We start from the raw sequence: 21,660 nt of genomic DNA, 5'->3' as shown, positions 1-21,660 counted from the left end.
TTATTCTTAAGTCATTTGTTTTTTAAATATGAATACTGTTTTATGAGATCGATACTGCTACATATTGCAGTATTTTTAAGGTGATAGGAAGTCTATTTATTTATGTATTTATTGTTCTACAAATACATAGTTTATAAGGAGAAGGGGGTGCTTTGCAGGTTTTATGCAGACTGAAAGTCCAGGCATAGACATAGGTACTACTGGCCTATTCAGAGTACTGTGCTCTTTGTATAGAAATCAGATACAAATGCCAATGAATCAATAATACATGCGGAGTGGCCATTTTTACACAAGTACTGCAAATACTGTACATCCAACGTTGTTAATAACTTGCATGTAACTATGGAATTATGTATTTTTCTTAGTAAATGTAAATTAGGTTGTGGTACAGTTGCCTGTCTGGCCATCTGTTTTGAAATTGTTATCCATCAATAGTTAGAAAAGTCCTAACTGAACAAAGACATCACAGTTGGCTGGACGGAGAGCCCCCTGGGCAGACGATGGCAACTATTTTGTCATCCAATCAGATTTTCTAAACGACGGGCGTATAGTGTGATCGATGGGCCATTTGACCAATGTTGTGTAAAAGTTTGTGTGCGGAGGCGTTTCCAGGAAGAGTCGTTTCATTTTTCTGTAATGGCGGACCACGGAGACGGTGAAAGTATTGTGTTTAACGACAACAGGTGAGGTGATCGCGAATAAAGCCAAGTGAATCATATTTTTACAAAAGTACTGTTTTCTACGGTTGTTAGCTAGTTTGACATGAATGTGAACATGTCCTCACAATGTCTGATTTGTTACATGCGCTGCAGACTAGTAGCGTATTCAGTGTGGCCACGCTAGCAGCTAACATCATTAGCTAGACTCCCTCCCGACTCGTGGATTTACCTAAACTATGATGCTATTTAGCTAGCTGCGCGTCTATTTAAATTGCATAACATTAGCAGCCTAGCTAGTTATCGTAACTAACGTTACATTAGGTAGCTAACTAACTAGTGTACACATTCGCTAGCTACCCCCACTGTGTTGATGTGCGTATTACCAGTACACATTTGCCAGCTACGGTTCGTGTGTTCATGTGGGTATTAGCAGTTTATGTAGGTAGCTAGCTAAAGTTAGTCAGTGAGACTGTCAAATTGAACTAACTTAGGATCATAACTTGATTGCATCGTTTGATCCCAACAAGTAATGTATAGCTAGTTAGACTGTAACACAGTTTAGCTAGCTAACGTTAGCCTGATAACAACGAATCATGATTTTGTGGGGGGTCACTAACGTTATCCTGTGTTGCAAACAATCAGCTGGGAAAGGGGAAGATCGCAACGAGTAGATATAGCAACTCGATGTTGCGTAGTTCGATCGTTATTTTGCTTTGGTTCATGAGTCAGGTCCATTTGTTTTGTTTCTAGGATGGCGCAGCAGCAGACGCTGCGTTTCCGCGGCCCTGCTCCTCCTCCAACCCCAGTGATGCGTGGTCCACCCCCACTGCTCAGACCCCCACCTCCCCCCTTCGGTATGATGAGAGGGCCTCCACCACGAGGGCCACTGTTTGGGCGTCCGCCGTTTGACCCCAGCATGCCACCCATACCCCCACCAGGAGGCATGCCCCCACCACTCGGACCCCCTCACCTACAGGTAGACCAGTCCGAGATGAAAGGAATCATTTCTGCCACTGGATCCATCTTTTCTCTAGAATGTGACTGTTACACATTTGGTTTGTCAGAGGTATGAATGCATTGAGAGCCTGAAAATCTTAGACTGCATTGCAAGTATTAAAGGCTTGATTTTTGTATTTCAGAGACCTCCTTTTATGCCCCCGCCGATGGGCAGCATGCCCCCGCCCCCAGGGATGCTATTTCCCCCTGGGATGCCCCCAGTCCCTGCTGCTGGAGCTCATACTCTGCCCCCTACTGATGAGATCTGGGTGGAGAACAAGACACCTGAGGGAAAGGTAGAGAATGGCCTCTTTACCTAAATGAAAGATTGACCCATTTGAATGTTGTTTTTGTGCATCTCTGAGTGATTTCATGTTCATGTGTATTGGAGCTATTGCCGTTCAAGCAAGCAGCAATACAGCCGGTATGTCTAGTTTTGCATCCCGGCTGTATTTCTGCCTGCATGAACGGCCAATAGATCATCACTTAGAGATGCACAGACACTATATAACATTCACAATGGGTTAATTTTTCCTTTAATTGAGATGTTATGGTAGTTCTCTATTTGAACCTATCTGAATGAATATTTTCTTGTTTCCCCCCAGGCGTACTACTACAACGCCAGGACTCGAGAGTCAGCCTGGAGCAAACCTGAAGGGGTTAAGGTGATCCAGCAGTCAGAACTCAACCCTATGATGGTGACCCCGGCTGGAACAGGAGCCTCCTCCAATAGCAGCACTGCAGCCAGCACTACAGCTGCCACACCCTCTCCAGTGTCCACACAGGCACCTTCCCAGTCTCATACCATGAGTACCAGCCCAGACACCAACACCACCTCTTCTTTGTCCCAGACCATCACTAGTGAGTACAGCTCTGGGAAAGGGAAATCTGGATCTTGTTTTAGTTCTCTGGACAGGTCTGATGGTTAGAATTCCTCTTAGTATGACAAAAGAAGACTGATTTAGTGAAGATCACAAAGTTGGAAATGAGTAGTTTTCTGCTTGTCTATTGTTAGTTTTACTGTATGTCCAGACTGTGATGTAACACTCTGCTGGTCTTTGTCCAGCTTCTGCTGCTACAGATCTGCAGCCTGTGGCCTCCGTCCCCTCGAGTGTGGGAGTGACCCCGATGGCGGTGGTCAGTGTAACCACAGTGCCATCCTCAGTGACACCAGTCCAGACTATGTCCCTGTTGCCCCAAAGTCTCCCGACTGGCCTGCCCCACCACACCATGTCCCAGCCTCACACCACAGCCACTATCCCAGGCTTCCCCCCAGGGGTCATGCACCCCTTCAGGGTGCCTCTACCAGGCATGCATATCCCACTGCCCGGTAAGACATGGTCTGCTCTCTCCTCATCCCAAACCTCTCTACCTCCCTTAACATTACTGACACTCCACCCCTTTCCATACTGTCATTAGTCATCTCTTCATTTGTTTGTCATCTTAGCGTTAGGCCTTATTTTTATTCCTGTACATTTTATATTTTAGTCATTTTAGCAGACACTCTTATCCAGAGCGACTTACAGTAGTGAGTGCATTCAGTTTAATCTATTAAAAGTAATAGATTAAACTAATAATTGTGGAGGTAGAATGGTTTCGGTCATGGTTGGAGAGAGAAATAAGCAAATCAGAACTTGTATTTGTAGTTGTTTTTTCTTGAAACTTATTCCACACAACTCCACATTCAGCTGTTTGACATTTTGTTTGTTCTTGCACTGTAGTGATTGGAGAAACAAGTCCCTTTTTGTCCTGTAGATAGATGGCAGCATTGCCCATGTTCAGAAAAGGGTCAGCTAGTTGTCTGGAGAAAACAAATGCAGGAGAAAATTCAATTGCCTTTGAGACAATGTCCTATGAAGAAATAGGGCGTTTTTGTTGACTCACTTAGCAATTTTTTATTAATTTAAAGGTGCAATATACAGAGAACCCTCCCGCCATTTCCTGGTTGCTAAAATTCTAATAGTTTGCCCAATTTCGGTTTGTGAAAAAACAAGCAATGTATATTTCAGAGAGTCAATGTACCAATCTGCTGTGAAATGTCTTTTCAACAACCCAAAATATTGTATTTTCAACTGTTTGAAACTGGTGTTGAAAACCGGAAGTAAAAAAAAAAAGTGCAAAAACCACACTTAAGAACTTAAGAACGGGAAGCATAGAAATAGCACACACAGAACAGATCTACTGCTTCTTTGACTTGCTTTCAATGAGAATTTTAGATCTATATCTCATATTTCTATGTGAATTTGGTTGGGTCATCCAAAAAGTTACACATTGCAGCTTTAAATGTTTCGTTAAAAAATATATATATATATTTAATTTTAATTCAATACTCTGCACATCTACAAAACCTAATCAGCATTTTATTCATCTATCTGGTTGTTACCAGGAAGATAATACTACCTGTTGTTATCGAAGTGATAGTGGTTGTGGGCCTAGTTTTAATGTGTTGTTGAAATCTGTGTGATCTGCCCTGGCAGCTTGCACCTCTCTCCTCATGTGTCCAATACAATGCTTGCTTGTCCGTTCTTGCAGGTGTAGCAATGATGCAGATAGTAGGCGGTCCCTATATAAAGACAGTCTCCCCCAACCATAACGGTAATTCTTTCTAACATCTCCAGTCAGTATTCTGTTAGATGGCATGTTAGAGATTTGTTGTGAAAATTATGCTTATAATTTTTGGGCTCTTTTGGCATCGGCAAACAATGTGGAGTATTACTGTTGATTTTTACATTTTTTTATTTATTCAACATTAGTGAGTTAGACATATTTTAGGACTTTCTGTCTTGTGTTAAATGCTTTTTTTTTTTAAAGAGGAGATTTGGGAAGGATGCATTTTGGTATAGTGTTGATCAACCAATAGCTGTTTGGACAAAACCGCAATGTGGACTTGTCAGTACTGTCTCCGTTGTACTGTTTTTAGCCAGGTTACTTTTAGCAGGGTTTGATTTTTGAGTGGTAATTTAGTCACTGGTATATAGGTCATTGTTTTGACAGGCAACACACCTATTTTAGGTTAGGTTATTTTCCCTTTAGTACAGGAAATTCACATTTTATTAATGTTGTATGGTCATTTGATAATAATTTTCTTCTTGTGGCATGCCTTGGTGTGTTTTTGTTAACATCTCAGTGGCTCAGTTTTTGATGTTACCTGTGTACTCATGGCTAAACAGAGAAGGCCCTATATTTACAATTCGAAAATTAGGTGTTGGAACTAAGACTTTTTTTATATTTCAGGGGAATCCTTAAGGCCTCTAAGCTACATGCAGCGCATTCGGAAAGTATTCAGACCCCTTTTCCAAATGTTGTTTCATTACAGCCTTATTCTAGAATGTATACAGAATAATAATTCCTCAATCTACACACAATACCCCATAATGACAAAGCAAAAACAGGTTTTCTGAAAATGTAGCGAGAAGAAAAGATAGCACATTTACACATCATGCTACAAGCTTGGCACACCTGTATTTGGGAAGTTTCTCCCATTCTTCTCTGCAGATCCTCTCAAGCTCTGTCAGGTTGGATGGGAAGCATTGCGTAATCTGTTTTCGCTTATGGGGTATTGTGTGTACATTGCAAACTATATGTATATTTAATACATTTTAGAATAAGACTGTAACGTAACAAAATGTGGAAAAAGTCAAGGGGTCTGAATACTTTCTGAAGGCACTGTACGTCCTCAGAACTTTTCAAGAATGAGTGACACAAGCTCCAGCAAAAGTGTCAATAACACAGCATCTATTACCTTTTGGACCCTTTTCCCCAAATGGAAGTAGATGCCTTATCCGCCCCCTGCTTTGTGGCTGGCTTTGTTTAGATGTGCAGTAGAATGGCTTTATCAGACAGGAGTGTGTCTTAAGAACTATTCTGTGTGTATTTGACCTTCCACAGGTATGCTGCCTGGCATGGGCCCTCCTCTTGTTCCCATGATGCACCACCCTCAGTTGGCCCTGGCGGCGCCCGCCTTGTCAGGCCTCCAGTTCCCAGAGTGGTCGGAGTACAAAACGGCCGACGGGAAGACCTACTACTACAACAACCGCACACTGGAGTCCACCTGGGACAAACCCCAGGAACTGAGGGAGAAAGGTTGGTCTACTTAAACTTTGGATTTCTCCAACCAGCTCGCATTCATGCTCAACTGGTTAAGTGAGATTTTAGATGTTGCATATCTAATGTGTGAATTTTTCCTCTCCTGTAGAGAAAGAGGCAGAGAAGGCCAAAGAGAGACAGCAGGCCCTGGAGGAGGAGGCTATGGAGATGGAGGATGAACAGCCTAAAATAGAGCTCCCCAAGGAGGTGAAGGAGGTGAGAGGAGAACTGGAGCCATCTACTAGTCACATCATTCTGGCCTGCATTTGATCATTTCAAACGGTGTGTTATTGTCATCTATCTTAATAAAAGTTGTATTCCTGTCATTGAGCAGGTGAAGGAGGAGGAGATGACTGAAGAGGAGAAAGCAGCACAGAAAGCCAAGCCTGTGGCCACTAACCCAATACCTGGCACTCCCTGGTATGTAACAGAAAGCCCGTGGTCACTAACCCAATACCTGGCATGTGCCACTGATGGTAACAGAGCTATGTGCTGTTGTCTGGAGGCTGAACTTGCATCAGTCACACGCCCTGGTGCCCTATTGAACTTGTGTGTGTTTAGGTGTATTGTGTGGACCGGTGACGAGCGGGTGTTCTACTACAACCCCACCACGCGTCTCTCCATGTGGGACCGGCCAGAGGAGCTGGTGGGACGGGCTGACGTTGACAAGAACATCCAGGAACCACCTCATAAGAGAGGCTTGGAGGACGCCACCAGGAAGCTGGGTACGACCACACACAGGCACACTCATCCTGCCTCTGTAGGTGTTCATGACGATGGCCTCATCACTTCTCTCCCTCAGGAATCAGCAAAGAGGAGCTGGAGCAGGCAGCAGAGGAAGCTCTGGAAGATGAGCCTGTGAAGGCCAAGAAGAGGAAGTAAGTCCCCAGTCCTCTCCACCTAAGGGCCCAGCACACTTTACTAGGGGTAGTTTTTAACCCAGCTTGTACTGACTTAGTAAAGCCTATGATGTCTTCACTGGTTCTGTTGAAGTGGTCAATCGATGGTCACTGTCCAGGTTACCCAATCAGTCACTGTTTCCCCATCAGTGCCCTCCAAGCCTGCCTCTCCCGCTACCCTTAACACTGGTCCCGTTGCACAAGAGACTATTTTTCAGGGAAAAGGCCTGTAGAACACATGGCGATGCCAACATGGGCCTCCAAGGTAACCACCTTGCTTGACCTCCTTCTTCTAGAACTACTGCTTTAGGAACCCCAATGAGCAAATGAAGACGTTCCCCGCCCCGTCTCGCCATAGCTATATGTGATAATGGAACACTGAATACAAATCCAAGACCGTGAATATCAGTGGTCAGGTATTTGACAAATCCTCCCCCTCTCAATCTTTAAAAGCTGTAGGACCTGTGCAACACCCAACTTGTATCATTTGGAGTCCACTCATTTGGTAGAGATGGCTGATAATTGATCAGTCAAGTATAGCAGAACACCTGGGTAGAGAACATAGAAGAACATACTGTATCATTTCCCCAATTGAAGAAGTAAAGTTGCACCCCAGGCCAGCCCCCTACTACCCCCTGGTCTATCACTAACCCTCCCCTGTGCCTGGGTCTTGATGTGTTCCCTCTGCTTGCAGGAAGGAGGAAGTGATGAAAGAGGCGGACTCTGAGAAAGAGGCAGCCATGGAGGCAGAGCTGAAGGCGGCCCGAGAGCGGGCCATCGTGCCCCTGGAGAAGCGCATGACACAGTTCAGGGACATGCTGCTGAAGAGAGGGGTAAAACACTTCAATCCAACGCAATACTGTAACGTTAGACACATTAATCTGAATGGAAGCCCACCAAGGTACACTCTTAAGTTAATTCTCCTTGTCTTTGGTGTTTTATTTCTGTTCTTCCTGCCTCTATCCTTGACTTCTATCTTATGCCCAGTTGATTGACAAGTACATTTCTGCTTAAGTTTTGGTAATAGTTCAAAAAGTACATTCATAAAAGTTAGTTAAACATGTTATGTACATATCTATAATAGTGTTGAATTGTAATGATAGACTAAGAATTTAACATTTCACTATTCTTTGTAGGGAAGAAATAATTTATCTATTTATTGTACATAATGGTGACTTTCTTTGAAAATGACATGCACATGCTGTACTGGATCAGTGTTTGGTTTTTTCAAAACATTCATCAGATCTATATGTCTTCAGGACTTCCCTGCCAATGGCGGGGTCGTCCCTTACAAACATTCATCAGATCTATATGTCTTCAGGACTTCCCTGCCAATGGCAGAGTCGTCCTTTACAAACATTAATCAGATCTATATGTCTTCAGGACTTCCCTGCCAATGGCAGGGTCGTCCCTTACAAACATTCATCAGATCTATATGTCTTCAGGACTTCCCTGCCAATGGCAGGGTCGTCCTTTACAAACATTCATCAGATCTATATGTCTTCAGGACTTCCCTGCCAATGGCAGAGTCGTCCTTTACAAACATTAATCAGATCTATATGTCTTCAGGACTTCCCTGCCAATGGCAGGGTCGTCCCTTACAAACATTCATCAGATCTATATGTCTTCAGGACTTCCCTGCCAATGGCAGGGTCGTCCTTTACAAACATTCATCAGATCTATATGTCTTCAGGACTTCCCTGCCAATGGCAGAGTCGTCCTTTACAAACATTCATCAGATCTATATGTCTTCAGGACTTCCCTGCCAATGGCAGGGTCGTCCTTTACAAACATTCATCAGATCTATATGTCTTCAGGACTTCCCTGCCAATGGCAGAGTCGTCCTTTACAAACATTCATCAGATCTATATGTCTTCAGGACTTCCCTGCCAATGGCAGGGTCGTCCTTTACAAACTGGCATGCAGAGTAGATAATAGCTTGATGTCGTTATGTTGTCATCTCTAATTTGGGATCAGATTTCAGAGTAGATAATGTCATTGTGTTATCATCTCCTCTAATCTGGGATCAGATTTCATGTGTTCAGCTTCCTGTTTCTGTATTACATGAATTGTGTATCAACTTCTTTATCCTAGAAACAGTTGTTCAGAACCAAAACAGGCATATTGCAACTGATGCATCCAAAGCAGAGTAAAAAAAACTTTCAAAAACTAATTGGATCGTAAAATGTATTAAACTTCCCCAGCAGGGGAGTTATTGGTGCTGCTGTCTGCAGCCTTTTCCAAGAGCACCACCAGGCGTGATGCAGGCCTTTACGGCACATTGCTCTGCTGTCACTGTATTGTTCCTTTGGGTGTCACTAGTTTGAGGAGTAAAACGTGACTCATTCCTTTTAGATTTGAGGGGGATTGATTGGGCCGACGGGGGATTATTTTCCCTCGAAGGAAATCAATTTGACTGATGACTGAAAGTGTTATGTGAATGTTGTTGAAGCCCACCTTGATTGGCCTGGTCTCACACCCTCTAAACCCCGCGCCCACAGGTCTCAGCATTCTCTACGTGGGAGAAAGAGCTGCACAAGATAGTTTTTGACCCGCGATACCTGCTGCTTAACCCCAAAGAGAGAAAGCAGGTATTGTACACTAACAGAACTAATTTATCAATTTAGATTTGATTTGTTTCCATATTCAGTCATATTATGATATGAGCTGTTTCCCCCTATGGGGGAAAGGTCAGAGCTCTACAATCAGGTAATATATGTATTTCCCAAGGGGTTATCTGCCAGTTGTGTGTTTATTTATGCTAACTGTTGTTCCATGTGTGTCTGCTGATCCTGTGCAGGTGTTTGACCAGTATGTGAAGACCCGAGCTGAGGAGGAGAGGAAAGAGAAGAAGAATAAACTGATGCAGTCTAAGGACGAGTTCAGGAAGATGATGGAGGAGGCCAAGCTCACAGCCAGGTCAGACCTCATTACAAACACTAGTTAATACGGAACCAGCCAGGTCAGACCTCACTATAAACACTAGTTAATACGGTACCAGCCAGGTCAGACCTCATTACAAACACTAGTTAATACAGTACCAGCCAGGTCAGACCTCATTACAAACACTAGTTAATACAGTACCAGCCAGGTCAGACCTCACTATAAACACTAGTTAATACGGTACCAGCCAGGTCAGACCTCATTACAAACACTAGTTAATACGGTACCAGCCAGGTCAGACCTCACTATAAACACTAGTTAACGGTACCAGGTACCAGCCAGGTCAGACCTCATTACAAACACTAGTTAATACAGTACCAGCCAGGTCAGACCTCATTACAAACACTAGTTAATACGGTACCAGGTACCAGCCAGGTCAGACCTCATTACAAACACTAGTTAATACGGTACCAGGTACCAGCCAGGTCAGACCTCACTACAAACACTAGTTAATACGGTACCAGCCAGGTCAGACCTCATTACAAACACTAGTTAATACGGTACCAGCCAGGTCAGACCTCATTACAAACACTAGTTAATACGGTACCAGCCAGGTCAGTACCAGGTACCAGCCAGGTCAGACCTCACTACAAACACTAGTTAATACGGTACCAGCCAGGTCAGACCTCATTACAAACACTAGTTAATACAGTACCAGCCAGGTCAGACCTCATTACAAACACTAGTTAATACGGTACCAGGTACCAGCCAGGTCAGACCTCACTACAAACACTAGTTAAAACAGTACCAGCCAGGTTCAGACCTCATTACACCAGCCAGGTGGCTTAGTTAATACGGTACCAGCCAGGTGGCAGACCTCATTACCAGCCAAACACTAGTTAATACGGTACCAGCCAGGTCAGTACCAGCCACCTCATTACAAACACTAGTTAATACGGTACCAGCCAGGTCAGAGCCTCACGGTACAAGCCACTAGTTAATACGGTACCAGCCAGGTCAGAGCCAGGTCAGTTTACGGTACCAGCCACTTAGTTAATACGGTACCAGCCAGGTGGCTTAGTTACCAGGTACCAGCCAGGTCACGGTACCAGCCAGGTGGCACGGTACCAGCCAGGTGGCTTAGTTAATACGGTACCAGCCAGGTGCTTAGTTAATACGGTACCAGCCAGGTGGCTTAGTTAATACGGTACCAGCCAGGTGGTTTAGTTAATACGGTACCAGCCAGGTGGTTTAGTTAATACGGTACCAGCCAGGTGGCTTAGTACGGTACCAGCCAGGTGGCTTAGGTACGGTACCAGCCAGGTGGCTTAGTTAATACGGTACCAGCCAGGTGGCTTAGTTAATACGGTACCAGCCAGGTGGCTTAGTTAATACGGTACCAGCCAGGTGGCTTAGTTAATACGGTACCAGCCAGGTGGCTTAGTTAATACGGTACCAGCCAGGTGGCTTAGTTAATACGGTACCAGCCAGGTGGCTTAGGTACCAGCCCACCAGCCAGGTGGCTTAGTTAATACGGTACCAGCCAGGTGGCTTAGTTAATACGGTACCAGCCAGGTGGCTTAGTTAATACGGTACCAGCCAGGTGGCTTAGTTAATACGGTACCAGCCAGGTGGCTTAGTTAATACGGTACCAGGTACCAGCCTGGTGGCTTAGTTAATACGGTACCAGCCTGGTGGCTTAGTTAATACGGTACCTACGGTACCAGGTACCAGCCTGGTGGCTTAGTTAATACGGTACCTACGGTACCAGGTACCAGCCAGGTGGCTTAGTTAATACGGTACCAGCCACCAGCCAGGTGGCTTAGTTAATACGGTACCAGCCACCAGCCAGGTGGCTTAGTTAATACGGTACCAGCCAGGTGGCTTAGTATATACGGTACCAGCCACCGGCCAGGTGGCTTAGTTAATACGGTACCAGCCACCAGCCAGGTGGTTTAGTCAATACGGTACCAGCCACCAGCCAGGTGGTTTAGTTAATACGGTACCAGCCAGGTGGTTTAGTTAATACGGTACCAGCCAGGTGGTTTAGTTATACGGTACCAGCCAGGTGGTTTAGTTAATACGGTACCAGCCAGGTGGCTTAGTTAATACACGGTACCAGCCAGGTGGTTTAGTTAATACGGTACCAGCCAGGTGGCTTAGTATATACGGTACCAGCCACCAGCCAGGTGGCTTAGTTAATACGGTACCAGCCAGGTACCAGCCAGGTGGTTTAGTTAATACGGTACCAGCCAGGTGGTTTAGTCAATACGGTACCAGCCAGGTGGTTTAGTCAATACGGTACCAGCCAGGTGGTTTAGTCAACCAGCCGGTACCAGCCAGGTGGCTTAGTCAATACGGTACCAGCCAGGTGGCTTACTTAATACGGTACCAGCCAGGTGGCTTAGTCAATACGGTACCAGCCAGGTGGCTTAGTTAATACGGTACCAGCCAGGTGGCTTAGTTAATACGGTACCAGCCAGGTGGCTAGTGTCTCTCAGGGAACTAAGAGTTGCTGTGTTGTTTGTTTCAGGACAACGTTCAGTGAGTTTGCATCCAAGCACGCCAAGGACCCACGGTTCAAGGCCATAGAGAAGATGAAGGACCGGGAGGCCATCTTTATCGAGTTCATGACCGCTCTCAAGAAGAAAGAGAAGGAGGACTCCAAGAACAGAGGAGAGAAGGTGAGCGCTGTTCTGGAAACCTCCATGGCCACTGAAAACAGTAGCCTGAGGAAGTGATATGCTGGACAGGTAACTACATACCTGGATGGTGTGCTTAGTGAAACCTGGAGACATTTGGAGTATCTGATCGTGTGTATGTCCCTATTGTAAACCTGGTCTCTGTCCCAGGTGAAGCAGGACTTCTTTGAGTTGCTTGGCGACCACCAGCTGGACGGAGGTCAGCGCTGGAGCAAGGTGAAGGACAGGCTGGAGGGAGACCCTCGCTACAAGGCGGTGGAGAGCTCCAACACCAGAGAGGAACTCTACAAGCAGTATGTGGACAAGCAGGCCAAGGTGGGAGGAACAGGATATTACATCAGAGGCTGCCCTTCCTGCTCATATACTCATTGACTCCAGCTTGTCATCTGACATTTAACCCAGCCCAATTCATTGCCACAATCTTAGTATGTTTAGCCTCTTGGCGTGATGGGTGTCATGATGCCTGTAATGATTGCATGCATCTGTGTATATGATGATGCTGCCAGAACATGTATTTGATGGTGTCTCTGCTGCCAGAACATGGACTCTGATAAGGAGAAGGAGATGGAGCGAGCAGCCAGGATAGAGGCCAGTCTGAGGGAGAGGGAGCGCGAGGTGCAGAAGGCCCGCTCTGAGCAGACCAAGGAGATCGACAGAGAGCGGGAGCAGCACAAGAGGGAGGAAGCCATCCAGCACTTCAGAGCCCTCATGTCAGACATGGTGAGCTCACACCATCCGCTGAAGTTGGTTTCCCCAATAAGGCACCGACAGGACTACATTTTTAGCTGATAACTTGGGTGAACCAAACATTTATTTAGATTAAACCCAGTTTGATATGGCCACTGGAAGATCGTCTCAGCCGGGTAGATCAGAGACAACACAGGAACCTTTGTTTTCAGATTGACCTTGTTAATGCCCAGACTTGTATTATGTGGATGAGGAACCATGTGCCAGGTCTTAATGCTGCTGGTGTGTGTTGTGATCAGGTGAGGTCGTCTGACGCGTCGTGGTCAGACACCCGCCGTAACCTGCGTAAGGACCACCGCTGGGAGTCCGCCTCTCTGTTGGAGAGAGACGAGAAGGAGAAACTGTTCAACGAACACGTTGAGGCGCTCTCCAAGAAGAAGAAGGAGAACTTCAGACAGCTACTGGACGAGACCGTCATGGTGAGAGACCACGTTTGGGCTGGGCTTACGCTCTCATTACAGGGCACATATGTACACCAACACAGCTGCATTAAATGTAAACTCACCGCAGTCCATCTGTGTATTAACGTGTCACCATAAAGGTGGTACTGTAAACCTGCATGTTATTCAGATAAGAGTATTATCCTGTGACGGATGACTTGGTAGTACGTGCTTTGATTGAGTGTTTGCCACAGATCACACTGACCACCACGTGGAAGGAGGTGAAGAAGATCATAAAAGAGGATCCTCGCTGTATCAAGTTCTCCAGTAGTGACAGAGTAAGACCTTTCTCTTTTACCTTGCTGTGTTCTACTGGTTGAGTCAGCCACACGTACTCTGTGTTCTACTGGTTGAGTCAGCCAGCCACCCATGTACTCGGTTAACACCAGGCAAAGACGCTGAGCGGTTCGTCTTCTTTTGGTTTGTAGAAAAAACAGAGGGAGTTTGAAGACTACATCAAAGACAAGTACATCACAGCCAAAGCTGACTTCAGAACGCTTCTGAAAGAGACCAAGTTCATCACGTACAGGTGAGTACAGCAACGGGCTGGATTGTGACATTCTTTCATTGGTAGCTGGGTGAATATGTATCACAGGTTGGTTCATTTTAATGGCATTTATTCTTGTGTAGATTAGGTGTACTTAAGACTGGAGTTTAAAAAAAATATTAGATCAATTGAGTCATGAGGAGGTGCTATTGGTCCATCTGCATTGCCTCTTTACCGACCCCCACCCCCCCATGTTGTCGTCCTCTCAGGTCGCGGAAGTTGCTCCAGGAGTCTGACCAGCACCTGAAGGATGTGGAGAAGGTTCTGCAGAATGACAAGCGTTACCTGGTGCTGGACTGTGTCCCGGATGAGAGGAGAAAACTCCTCATGTTCTACATTGAGGATCTGGACCGCCGGGGTCCCCCTCCTCCCCCCACTGCCTCGGAGCCAACACGTCGCTCCACCAAGTGACCACAGACTGCTAGAAACCCTGAGCATGAACCAGCCCTGCACCTATTCTAGTGCAGTATTAAACTGTAATGTCCGAATGCCTTGTGGTAAACCTGGAACATCATCCCTGTATTTATTCAAGTGTCAGTAGTGCAGAGCTCTGGCTCTCCTCTCCTGCCTACAGGGCCTGATGATGTGCCACTGCTCTAACCCCTGACATCTGACCTTTTGGCTCAGCTGAGGTCAAAGGGATCGGCGTAGTAGTACATCTGCAGCCACCTATGACGTTAGACAACTGTAAATGATGAACTCTGCTGTTTCTGTGACTCAAGGCATTGCAGGCCTTAGTAACTGTTTTTAGGGTGTCGTTGGCGTCGACCGACTCACAGTACAGTTTGAATGTTTCTTCTCAGTGGTTTCATTTTGATGCGTTGCTTTTTCTGTACATGTTTACTGGAATAAAGACAACTTTTCTTTTTTTAACAATGCAGTCCTGTGATATGTTAATAGTTAAATGTTTAAACTCAAGATCACTGAGCCCATAATAAAGACATGAATATTTAATGTACCTATTTTTTTTTTATTCGACATTTTGTAAAGTTCTTTAAAAAATTGGAACAAAAAGCTTGCTACATTGTTTTAATCAATAATACCCAGTAACATCGCTTCCTCTGCATGTTTTAAAACCTTCATGAAGATAAATAAATACATGAAACGGAAGGGGCAGGAGAGGTCAAAGGGCGTCAAGAGCACACCATCTCAGTTGTGTCTAGGCATGTCATCAGGGATGCAAAGGTTATGAGTTTGTAGAGCCAGTCTCTTCAGTTCATCTCCCCAATGCAAAGCTTCTAAGGAACAAAAAAGTATTGTCCCTGCATTTATGTGCATAACCTTAAACTACAGCAACAACTTAAGAGGGTGAACATTTTTAAATTTGATAAACAAACATGTTGACAGCCATCGTTCTTCAGTGTTCTGGATGCAACAGAGGGCAACCCTAGATTTACAACATGGGTGCAAGTCTCTGAGATGGAGCGAAAGAAGAGAACTGCAAAGCTGTCAGTGTCTCTTCACAAGTTGCAGTGCGGCCAGAGATTCCCAGCCTTGCGGCCCTCTCCCAGGTGAGTGTGATCAGCCAGTCAGGGGGCGCTATGCTGGTCTGTGTTGCTCTCCATCCATCCATCCATTAGTTGACCTTGTCTTGGAATATGTAGAGGTTGTTGGTGGCGGCCACAGCGATGATGTTCTCAGAGGGGTGCCAGGCACTGTGCAGGATCTTCTTGCTGAAGTCCAGGCTGTCCACGCTGATCTCGTCCTTGCGTCTCTTGCCCCCTACACACACCTTCCTGGGCTTCAGGATGGCCCGGGGCTTGCTGTTCTCCCTCGATGCCTCCAGGGTCACGTCACGCTTGGTGTTGCGGTCGAACATGCGGAAGAAGTTGTTGTACGAGCCGGTCATGATCACACTGCGGAGAGAAGGGAGGGGGGGACACACATCAATCTCATTTATCTCAATGTGATTTTCTGGATTTTTCCCCCTCATTTTGTCTGTCATAGTTGAAGTGTACCTATGATGAAAATTACAGGCCTCATCTTTTTAAGTGGGAGAACTTGCACAATTGGTGGCTGACTAAATACTTTTTTGCCCCAATGTAGATGTGAACTATGAGTAGATCAAGTCCCACTGATCCTAATACAGAGGCTGTGACTGACCTGTCAGACCCGTTCCAGACACACTCAAACTTGTCGAAGATGCAGTCGTTCTCATACAGGGAGCACAGCTTACTCCTCAGGTAGTCGTGGACCTGGAAGAGAAAGTCCATTGAGATGTATTTTCCGGAGTCGTATGTTCAGATACATGTATGGTTCTGGTAGTTTCCAATGCATCCTTTCTTTGGTGCCCAGCAAGAATGTGCAGAAATCATTGAAAACAATGTGATCTATGGCGCATCAAGGTCTTGGTGCTTACAGAGAAAAGTGACGAGAGAGAGTGCTATTCTCTACCTGGTAGGTCTCCAGAGGTTTGCTCTCCATGTTGAGGTCCCACACCTTGACCGTGAGGTAGTCCCGTGTCATCAGGTAGCGGCCGCTGTGGCTGAACTTCACGTCTGAGATGGACGATATGATCTCGGAGAAGAAGGAGCGGTTACTGGGGTCCTCTGGCTCCTCGAACACTGCAGGGGGAACAGACAGAGGACCAGGCCGCGTTAACATCTGTCCCAAAAACACTGGAGGAGCAACTCTCTCTGGCTTCCAGCTTCAGTTGATTGATGGATCACTTTCACACTGCACCAGATATTGTATGCCATTGGCTGGCTCTGCTAAACAACTGCTACATATGCAAAGGGAAAAAGAGAGGAATTATGAGTCTAAATAGTTGCAGAGAACCATTTCTCAGGCCAGCAGACATTTATTCCTCAGTAATAAAGTAATTATAATGGTCGTATTTTTCAGTGCAAACACATTAATACATCATTATTCACTTATGGGAACTGATACTCCATGTAATGTATTTACGAGTCGATCCATATCCACTGGGGCCTCTCAAACAGGCTGATAACTGCAGCTTTTAACAGGCAATAGTTGAACACACAAATACTGCGAGCTTATGGAAGATATTAAATGCAAGACATGTGCCATTGAAGAATTATAATAAGGCTGTGTGTTTGTTCCCTGAATAAACCCCTGTCTGTCTTTGATCTGACAATGTGTTCAGCAGGGTGGAAAATGATGATTTGGGGATGGTGCCTTGACTGACCTTGAAACATCAATATCACTGTGGGTGTGTGTGTGGCTACCGGTGGGGATTTGGATGAACTCAGAGCCATGAAGGAATACAAACGGCCTCCTGTGGACTTTGATGCACCATTTAAATAGAACTAGTCCATGGAAAGATGGCAAAAACCACTGGAGGGAGAAAAAAAATGGATAAAATCCCCCTTGGCCTCATTGCGCTCCCTGTTTCCCTCCATTTCCACCTCAACAATCTTCTTTTCCAATAATATCTACAGAAACAAGTCCACCTGCAGCTTAATATCGGTTCAACTAAATGTAGCAAGACATTACGTTCCCGACCACAGTGCCAGCACTCACCTGGGTCCCATCACACAAATAATCATTAGATCACTGTGAGGCAAATGACTACGTGGAACAGTAGCAATTAACAGAAGTAGACACGGGAGGCTTCAGAGCCTACGATAGACACCGTGCTTATGCCTAGGGCTAGGAGTTTTTCTGATCATGTGACCTGACCAGTACAGGGACAACTCGGGTCCAGAGGTGTTCCTAGTCAACTAAACACTCCTGGCCCTTATACAGTGCCTTGTGAAAGTATTCGGCCCCCTTGAACTTTGCAAACTTTTGCCACATTTCAGGCTTCAAACATAAAGATATAAAACTATTTTCTTGTGAAGAATCAACAACAAGTGGGACACAATCATGAAGTGGAACGACATTTATTGGATATTTCAAACTTTTTTAACAAATCAAAAACTGAAAAATTGGGCGTGCAAAATTATTCAGCCCCCTTAATTTAATACTTTGTAGCGCCACCTTTTGCTGCGATTACAGCTGTAAGTCGCTTGGGGTATGTCTCTATCAGTTTTGCACATCGAGAGATTGAAATTTTTTCCCATTCCTCCTTGCAAAACAGCTCGAGCTCAGTGAGGTTGGATGGAGAGCATTTGTGAACAGCAGTTTTCAGTTCTTTCCACAGATTCTCGATTGGATTCAGGTCTGGACTTTGACTTGGCCATTCTAACACCTGGATATGTTTATTTTTGAACCATTCCATTGTAGATTTTGCTTTATGTTTTGGATCATTGTCTTGTTGGAAGACAAATCTCCGTCCCAGTCTCAGGTCTTTTGCAGACTCCATCAGGTTTTCTTCCAGAATGGTCCTGTATTTGGCTCCATCCATCTTCCCATCAATTTTAACCATCTTCCCTGTCCCTGCTGAAGAAAAGCAGGCCCAAACCATGATGCTGCCACCACCATGTTTGACAGTGGGGATGGTGTGTTCAGGGTGATGAGCTGTGTTGCTTTTACGCCAAACATAACATTTTGCATTGTTGCCAAAAAGTTCAATTTTGGTTTCATCTGACCAGAGCACCTTCTTCCACATGTTTGGTGTGTCTCCCAGGTGGCTTGTGGCAAACTTTAAATGATACTTTTTATGGATATCTTTAAGAAATGGCTTTCTTCTTGCCACTCCTCCATAAAGGCCAGATTTGTGCAATATACGACCGATTGTTGTCCTATGGACAGAGTCTCCCACCTCAGCTGTAGATCTCTGCAGTTCATCCAGAGTGATCATGGGCCTCTTGGCTGCATCTATGATCAGTCTTCTCCTTGTATGAGCTGAAAGTTTAGAGGGACGGCCAGGTCTTGGTAGATTTGCAGTGGTCTGATACTCCTTCCATTTCAATATTATCGCTTGCACAGTGCTCCTTGGGATGTTTAAAGCTTGGGAAATATTTTTGTATCCAAATCCGGCTTTAAACTTCTTCACAACAGTATCTCGGACCTGCCTGGTGTGTTCCTTGTTCTTCATGATGCTCTCTGCGCTTTTAACGGACCTCTGAGACTATCACAGTGCAGGTGCATTTATACGGAGACTTGATTACACACAGGTGGATTGTATTTATCATCATTAGTCATTTAGGTCAACATTGGATCATTCAGAGATCCTCACTGAACTTCTGGAGAGAGTTTGCTGCACTGAAAGTAAAGGGGCTGAATAATTTTGCACGCCCAATTTTTCAGTTTTTGATTTGTTAAAAAAGTTTGAAATATCCAATAAATGTCGTTCCACTTCATGATTGTGTCCCACTTGTTGTTGATTCTTCACAAAAAATACAGTTTTATATCTTTATGTTTGAAGCCTGAAATGTGGCAAAGGTTCGCAAAGTTCAAGGGGGCCGAATACTTTTGCAAGGCACTGTAATAGAGCCTGCTGGCAATATTCAGTATATGAGTGGTTTGGGATGTGGCTGACTCCTTACATTTGGAGTGGTTGTCACACAATGCTGAGGCCCTCATGTCACACAGCCGGATGGAACCCTTGCTGCTGCTGTAAACGAAGGTGTTACACTGGCTGGGTTGGAACTCTGCTGCTGTGATCACCTCCGTCAGCATCTCCATGTTAGCCGGCTTGATGTCCACGATGTCTGAGGTGTTGGGGTGAAGGAACTCCACCCACATAGAGGAGTACTGGATGTAATTCACAGCGTACAGTTTGAGACTTTAAAGTAACTATTGGACAAGAGGAAGGAAAGGACCATAGCAACACATTAGAAGCAAAAAAATAAGGAAATTAAAACAATAAAACAGCTTGAGAAAAATGAACAGCAAAAGACAGAGCTGGTCCGAGTGAGGGAAATGACAGCAGGTTCCTCAGTGAGAACTCAGGAGAGCCTGGTCAGCCAGCAGCACTGTGATTGATAGGGTAACGAGGCTCAGTAAATAAGAAGCTCAATATGTGCCCAGGGCCCCACAGCTCAGTCATCCAATCTGCTGTCCATAGGGCATCTCATCTGTGATCCACAGGGAACCTCAAAGTGAAAATCAATGTTGATCAATGGGGATGTGTTCCTGTTTTAAGATGACCTCGTTGGCTTCTGGGAGGGGATGCAGATGACAGACAGAAGAAAGAAATCAAATCCAGTGAGATCTTAATATGAGCTCCTTATAGCCATCAGTCTAGCAGTCTATGATTGTTGAGAGAAGGATACTGAAACTTCGGTTGGTGATCTCCAGGTTCCACAGGTTAATTCTCAGGTCATCTGTGGACATGTAGGTCTCGTAGTCACTGTTCACAGAGATGGAGTTGATGTGGTACGTGTGGGCATTGGAGAATACTCGCCTGGGAGTGGCTTCCACCATCAGGTCCATGGGCTGCAGCAGTATTTTAGAGTGTTTCGTTTGAGAAACAGACGTCTCACAAGTCCTCAACTGGCAGCTTCATTAAATAGTACCCGCAAAACACCAGTCTCAACGTCAACAGTGAAGAGGCGACTCCGGGATGCTGGCCTTCTAGACACTATTCTGGTTAGAGACAGTTTGCGCTGTTCTGTGAAGGGAGTATTACACTGCATTGTACGAGATCTTCAGCCGTTTCCAGCTACAATAGTCATTTACAAAATTAACAATGTATTTCTGATCAGTTTGACATTATTTGAATGGACAAAAAAATTGCTTTTCTTTCAAAAACAAGGACATTTGTAAGGGACCCCAAACTTTAGAATTTATTCATTTATTTCACCACTAATGGTAGTGTATTTATTTGATTTTTTAGATTTTTTAAAACCTTTATTTTATGTCCTTATCATACTGGTTATTGTCCGGAATTTCGGATGACTGACGTGCCCAAAGTAAACTGCCCAGAAGCTAGGATATGCATATAATTAATAGCATTGGATAGAAAACACTCTGAAGTTTCTAAAACTGTTAAAATAATGTCTGTGACTATAACAGAACTGATATGACAGGCGAAAACCTAGAGGAAAATCCATCCGGAATATTCATTATTTGAGGTCACAGGTTTTTTCAATGCTTGCCTATGGGATATACAAATAGATAGGACCCAGGTTGCAGTTCCTTTGGCTTCCGCTAGATGTCAACAGTCTTTAGAAAGGGTTTCAGGCTTGTTTTTTGAAAAATGAAAAAGTATTTGTAGTTTTTCCAAAGTGTCCCCCATTAGAAAAGTAGCCATGTTGCGCGCATCAACGAGAATGCGCTCTTCGTTATTCGTCTTCGCTATTGAACACACTATTCTCCGTATTAAATATGATTGTTCATTTAGATATTAGAATACCTGAGGATTAATTAGAAACATCGTTTGACTTGTTTGGACCAACTTTACCGGTAACTTTTTGGATTCGTTTGTGTGCATGTTGAACGAGTGAATTACTGAATCAAGCGCGCCAACTAAACTGACAGTTTTGGGATATAATGAAAGACTTTATCGAACAAAACAACCATTCATTGTGTAGCTGGGACCCTTGGGATTGCAATCAGAGGAAGATCTTCAAAGGTAAGTGATTTATTTAATTGCTGTCTGTGATTTTGTGACGCCTGTGCTGGTTGAAAAAGTATTTTGACGTGGGGCGCTGTCCTCAGATAATAGCATGGTTTGCTTTCTCCGTAAAGCCTTTTTAAATCTGACAACGCAGTTGGATTAACAAGAAGCTTTTAAATTATGTCAGACACTTGTATTTTCATGAATGTTTAATATTATGATTTTTGTATTTTTAATTTTTTCTAGGTTCCTGCTTTCTAGGGAGTTTTTCTGGCCACTGTGCTTCTACATCT

General features: G+C 44.7%; 2 protein-coding genes across 4 annotated transcripts in view; one reads left to right on the top strand and one right to left on the bottom strand.

Moving 5' to 3' along the window:
- Positions 1 to 578: 578 nt before the first annotated feature.
- On the top strand, positions 579 to 14,832 carry LOC112228285 (transcription elongation regulator 1-like). Its single transcript, XM_042309799.1, is given in 21 exon segments — positions 579 to 683; positions 1,410 to 1,635; positions 1,799 to 1,951; positions 2,261 to 2,516; positions 2,722 to 2,985; positions 4,188 to 4,250; positions 5,544 to 5,738; positions 5,851 to 5,957; positions 6,073 to 6,161; positions 6,303 to 6,513; positions 6,516 to 6,619; positions 7,335 to 7,473; positions 9,142 to 9,231; positions 9,441 to 9,559; positions 12,057 to 12,207; positions 12,376 to 12,540; positions 12,763 to 12,945; positions 13,212 to 13,391; positions 13,607 to 13,690; positions 13,841 to 13,941; positions 14,169 to 14,832. Coding segments are annotated over 21 exon segments (3,129 nt in total). The 5' UTR covers positions 579 to 636; the 3' UTR covers positions 14,371 to 14,832.
- Positions 14,833 to 14,906: 74 nt separating this feature from the next.
- The window catches only part of LOC112228284 (serine/threonine-protein phosphatase 2A 55 kDa regulatory subunit B beta isoform), a 157,878-nt gene continuing 151,124 nt past the window's right edge, over positions 14,907 to 21,660 (bottom strand). For 2 of the 3 annotated variants that reach the window (XM_042309801.1, XM_042309802.1), the window contains exons 5-10: positions 20,325 to 20,339; positions 20,082 to 20,244; positions 19,353 to 19,517; positions 16,354 to 16,523; positions 16,063 to 16,154; positions 14,907 to 15,815 (exon numbers count right to left, since the gene is read on the bottom strand). In XM_042309801.1, coding sequence (XP_042165735.1) covers positions 15,536 to 15,815; positions 16,063 to 16,154; positions 16,354 to 16,523; positions 19,353 to 19,517; positions 20,082 to 20,244; positions 20,325 to 20,339 — 885 coding nt within the window. In that variant the 3' untranslated portion in view covers positions 14,907 to 15,535. Of the gene's footprint in view, positions 15,816 to 16,062; positions 16,155 to 16,353; positions 16,524 to 19,352; positions 19,518 to 20,081; positions 20,253 to 20,324; positions 20,340 to 21,660 lie in introns of all 3 variants that reach the window. The other variant, XM_042309800.1, reaches the window with a different exon arrangement.

Source organism: Oncorhynchus tshawytscha, linkage group LG30 (assembly GCF_018296145.1).
Source record: "Oncorhynchus tshawytscha isolate Ot180627B linkage group LG30, Otsh_v2.0, whole genome shotgun sequence".
In the NCBI taxonomy this organism is placed as follows: domain Eukaryota; kingdom Metazoa; phylum Chordata; class Actinopteri; order Salmoniformes; family Salmonidae; genus Oncorhynchus; species Oncorhynchus tshawytscha.
Note: the sequence above shows the minus strand (reverse complement) of the source record. Positions and strands in the feature narration are given on the sequence as shown.